Source organism: Carassius carassius, chromosome 21 (genome assembly GCF_963082965.1).
Source record: "Carassius carassius chromosome 21, fCarCar2.1, whole genome shotgun sequence".
Lineage (NCBI taxonomy): Eukaryota > Metazoa > Chordata > Actinopteri > Cypriniformes > Cyprinidae > Carassius > Carassius carassius.
Window position 1 is genome coordinate 59,030 of NC_081775.1, and position 4,779 is coordinate 63,808.

The 4,779-nt window shown below is 41.1% G+C and overlaps 1 protein-coding gene across 1 annotated transcript; it reads left to right on the forward strand.

Annotated features, from left to right (window-relative positions):
• The first annotated feature begins 605 nt into the window (after positions 1-605).
• On the forward strand, positions 606-3,823 carry LOC132097050 (uncharacterized). The gene is made up of 10 exons (XM_059502683.1): positions 606-714; positions 795-921; positions 1,074-1,372; positions 1,463-1,553; positions 1,641-1,757; positions 1,849-1,924; positions 2,032-2,289; positions 2,458-2,629; positions 2,927-3,075; positions 3,179-3,823. The coding sequence occupies exons 1-10, from the start codon at positions 632-634 to the stop codon at positions 3,361-3,363; spliced, it is 1,557 nt and encodes a 518-aa protein (XP_059358666.1). The 5' UTR covers positions 606-631; the 3' UTR covers positions 3,364-3,823.
• The last annotated feature ends 956 nt before the right edge of the window (positions 3,824-4,779 follow it).

The following is a 4,779-nucleotide window of genomic DNA, read 5'->3' on the forward strand; positions in this document are numbered from 1 at the left end:
TAAATAATGCATGAATGGGGGATTTTCATGAAAGGACTACATTTTTTAGAGTTCAAAGTTGTGATCTCGGTCTGTTTTCAGATTATGGGAGAGAGTGCTGCCAGCAAAGACGGGGCGGGTGCAACTGCCACTTCAGATCCTGATGGAGATGGAGACATCTCTACAATGGACCCTGACCCAGAACTGGTCCATCGTGGATCACAGTGCAACATAAGATGTTTACATCGTTCATTAGGTAGTTAGCTTATATATCTAGCATTCAACATACATGCCATAAACAATCACAAATAAGGATTACGTCAAAAAATTTCATGATCTCCATGGTTACTATTTTGTCATTTCCACTTTTCAGACAGTAAACATTAAAAATTAAGAACTTCATAATGTTAGAAAAATACATTTTTACTGGGTTGCATTAGATAGTGCATGTGTTGTTACCAATGAATGTACAATTGGTGAACAATTATTAAGATGAATCTCTTTCATCTAAGGTGTTCAGGTAAAGCCTCAGATGGTGGATGTGGGGACTCAAACCGAAAGGTTTGAGCATCGCAGATCAACTCCACTGTCCAGTCCTGAACAAAGTGATGATGAATGATCATTTTCTGATATTGTCAACCATTCTGGTGATATGTCATGGAGTCCAGGGGAGGAGATGTTGAGAGAGTCCTCTGAGGAGGAACCAGAAGAGCTGGAATCTCTCAGTGACCCAAAGTAAAAACCTTTTTATAAATGGAAACTGTTTCTGATGTCATAGTCAGAATTAATGAGTGTTTTCCTTTTCTTGTTTTCAGTGCTGTTGACAAGTTCATTGTTTGCCAGAGGCAGTTGCTGTCCTTGTTCACAGTTTGCCCTGCATGCTGTGGGGAAACCCAGGGACGCATAATGCACCCGGAAGGAACTTTCATAAAAGTCAAGCAGGTAATGTCTTAATTGTCAACTGTCTATGAGGAGCTGAATTATAGTCTGTGAATGTACAGTATGTATATTCATTATTTGTGTCTTAACTATACAGGTTTTTTACTGGCTCATCTTAAAGCTGCTTGAGTATTGAATCTTCTATCATCTTTCAGGCCTGCGGAACTTGTGGCTATGAGCGTTACTGGCAAAACCAAGAGAAGGTGCATCGAAACATGCCTGCCTGCAACCTTTTACTCAGCGGTGCCATCCACTTCTCAGGTTGCATGGCTACTCAGACAATCAGGATGCTGAAGCTGTTTGGACTGCAGTGCATAAGTCCCGGCACTTTTTTCCGCCATCAGCGCTATTACACTATCCCTACCATCGTGCAGGCCTGGAGGAATGAGCAGAGTGGGATCATCAGGGAGTTGAAGGAGACTGGGGGTGGATTGATCCTGTCTGGTGACTGCAGGTAGAATGGTCCAGCTCACGTCACTGATGTAGAACAGGTCAATGTGTTTTTGCATTAACCTATAAATGTAACTGTTTTTGACGTTCTTAGATCAGATTCTCCTGGACACTGTGCCAAGTATGGTAGCTACTCCTTGATTGAGGATCGAATTAACAAAGTTTTGGATGTTCAGCTTGTCCAAGTAAGTTGATGTCACACAGAAATCTTGTGTCTGATTTAGTTACTGATATTACAGTTACTGTTCAGTAATAATCAGTTGGTTTTACAGAGCTCAGAAGTCCCAAGCAGCTCTTGGTGTGAGCTAGAGGGTCTAAAGCGGAGTATGCAGTTCCTGATGGACCAAGACATGCAAGTGTCTGCTCTGATAACAGACAGAAATCGGCAGGTAATGATGCTAGGAGAGATCTAAAGCTGAACAGCATTGACAGGCACAGTATCACTCAAAATCAATTCTATAAAATCAATTTGTGTTTTAGGTGGCCAAGTGGGTACGTGAGAAAATGTGTTCAGAAGGAACAAAGCATTTCTTTGACGTCTGGCATATTGGGAAAAGTATGTATTGTGATGCTGGTAGTTCTATATAACAGACTTGTTTTTGTAGTTAAATTCACTTTCCTAATAATTAATTTGCTCTGCTCTGTTTGTCTGCTCTGGAACAGGTGTACAGAAAGCACTGGATGCTGCTGCAAAAGAGAGGGACTGTGAGGATCTGAAGCTGTGGAGGCCTGCCATTATCAACCATCTCTACTGGACCGCAGCTTCCACCCCTACAGGAGATCCAGATGAGATGCAGGCAAAATGGCAGAGTATGATAAATCATGTACAGGACATACATGAACACAGCTCTCCAGCATTTCCCAGCTGCGCACATCCACCGTTGGAAGGAGAGGCAAGAAACAAGGAGTGGCTGGAACCAGGTACAACATAATAGCCTATGTTAAAAGATGTCAAATGTTTTGAGGCTAAACTTTTTTCAGTGCTTGTAAATTTTAGTTTGGTTTTATCAATACGTAACCCCATGTGTACTAATAATTACTTGTGTTATGAAATGCGAGAGATTATATGACAGAATACGTTTTATTCAGGATCACCAGCAGCCACTAAACTGGAGAGTGTAGCTGCCAGGAAAGCACTGGTAAAGGATATTCGACAATTGTCACCTCAGCATCAGACATTCTCCCTGGAGGCCTACCATTCCCTTATTCTGCACTTTGCTCCCAAACACACTGGCTTTTCTTTTCTTGGGATGTACAGCAGGTAGTGTTATCACTTAAAAATATCGATACTAATAAAATTAGTTTTTTTTTTTTTTTTCAATTTCAGGAAATTATGACAGAATGAATATGGCTAAAAACTAATGCAGTCTTGTATAGCAGACGAAAATGTTATAGATTGATAACAGCATTACATATTGTTTGCAAAAAAATAATTGCAAAGATGAGTCATTGTCTTATACCCATTTGAACTGAAAACATTAATGTCATATTTCTGTTGCATTTCACTGCATTGGGTTAGCTTTGGAGACCTAATGTTTTATCTACTTATCTCGTACAGACTTCTCTTGGCAGCCCTACATTTCAATAGTAATGGCAACAGAGATGTAGCGCGTACTAGTGAGGGTGAGGTACGCTACGCTGTTCGCTACCCACGGTTTCGGAAAGGTGGCTGGGTAGTCCACCCCATCAAGGAGAAACCATCTTACGGTTAGTAGTTTCACTTAGTTTTTCAATATCTTTTTTGTGTGAATCTATCTTTATGCGAGTCATCCATGTTACTAAATGTTTTCTAAACATTTCTCTCCTCAAGGATACGCAACAAATCTTATGGTCTCTCTGGTAGAGGAATACTGCAAGTCACCACAGGCCCTACAAGAAAGCAGTGCCGTCTTGTCCTCTGCTGCACCGCCCCCCCTCACCTCTTCCGTCCAGAAGGTTGCCAAGGATGAGGCAGTCAGCCTCCATCTCGCACGACACTCACGTTTTAACATGTAATAAAAGATCAATTGTACCAGTACAGTTTGTTTCACTATGTATTTATTAATCGTCTTCCAAGCGGGGCCACTGGAAACCTTTGTATGTTTGTCCCTCCTCTGCAAACTGCCTCCTTATTGCTGACACAACACATGAAGGTATGGCTTTCCTAATGTTCCTGCCTATTATTCCGTACGCCCAGCGGACAACCTGCCTGTATGCTGTGTATCGGAACTGCCTGTGGTGTAGATTGGGACATAATTACATTTTGATCATACCATGTTTTCATAGTAAACAATTCCAATGGTAAATATTGCATGTCCTGTTGGCTGATATTCTACTGTACTACACAACACCAAAGTTGTTTTTATAGGAAGTATATGGAAACCACTGAGTTTAAAAACCTGCTTAACAGGATTTACTATTTTGGTGTAGAAAAGCTGTTTCTTTGAATTGCAGTGTGAAATAATTTTTGCTCAAAACCTACTCTGGTCTGCTGGCTTGAAGAGGGCCATGCTCCTGTCTGAAGTTCATGTATGCTATCTGCAGCACAAAAGGATTTAGACAGGATGCTTCAAACCCTGGATGGAGTGTGAGGCAGGTAATGTCTTCTGGGGGATCTAGGTTTTGGACAAGGGACCAATAGGCATCGACCTCCCTACAGCACACACTCTCCACTGCTGATGGCATAGCCTCACATCTACCACACAAGCACCTGTTAAACAAATGTGCTAAGATAAACTCACTCTCCTTCCCTCCTTGTAGCTCTAATGGTTGGTGTAAGACCTTGTAAGAAACGACATGTAGACTACTTACTTCCTAAAACTTGGGTAAATATGCACTGTAAAAAGACACACCCCCTGTACAGTATAGGCTGTCAATTAGATGCATTTATCTGCATGCCTTACAACCAGTATCCCTTCACATGACAATAAAAGATCCTTGTTACAATGACTGTATTTACATGAACAGCATATTCCCGTCCTAGCCGGAAGACTAACCGCTTTCATACACGTACTCCACAGTACATGTGAGCTCATTTACATAATGTCCGTCGGAAATACTAAGGTGAGTAGTATAACAGCCGACTAAGTTCGGAATTCCAGCTGTCCGGTTATGTTGTTTAGATATACGGCCCAAACGCTTGACATCTGCAGAAGCAGAACATGCGGACACCTAGGTCTAAAAGCAGTTACTGATTAAAAATCAGTTAGCAATTTCTACAAAATTTCACATTAAACTGTGTTGAATAGAAATGCACAGAATTTCTATCCCTATCCAGACTAGCTGACCGTCACATATGTAAGCTATAGCCTACATCCTACAACATTCATTTAAAATCTGGGATCTAAATTAATTATTTTAAGACACATGTTGCTGGCATAAATGGTGACAATCTACATGGATGCTTGAAAAACAACAAAGTCGACAGCAATA

Bases quoted from the DNA above. Each gene is read 5' to 3' on its own strand.
- LOC132097050 (XM_059502683.1), top strand. From the start codon at position 632: ATGTCATGGAGTCCAGGGGAGGAGATGTTGAGAGAGTCCTCTGAGGAG. The intron at 1,373-1,462 runs GTAGAATGGTCC...TGACGTTCTTAG, and splicing joins ATCCTGTCTGGTGACTGCAG to ATCAGATTCTCCTGGACACT. The intron at 3,076-3,178 runs GTTAGTAGTTTC...TCTCTCCTCAAG, and splicing joins CAAGGAGAAACCATCTTACG to GATACGCAACAAATCTTATG.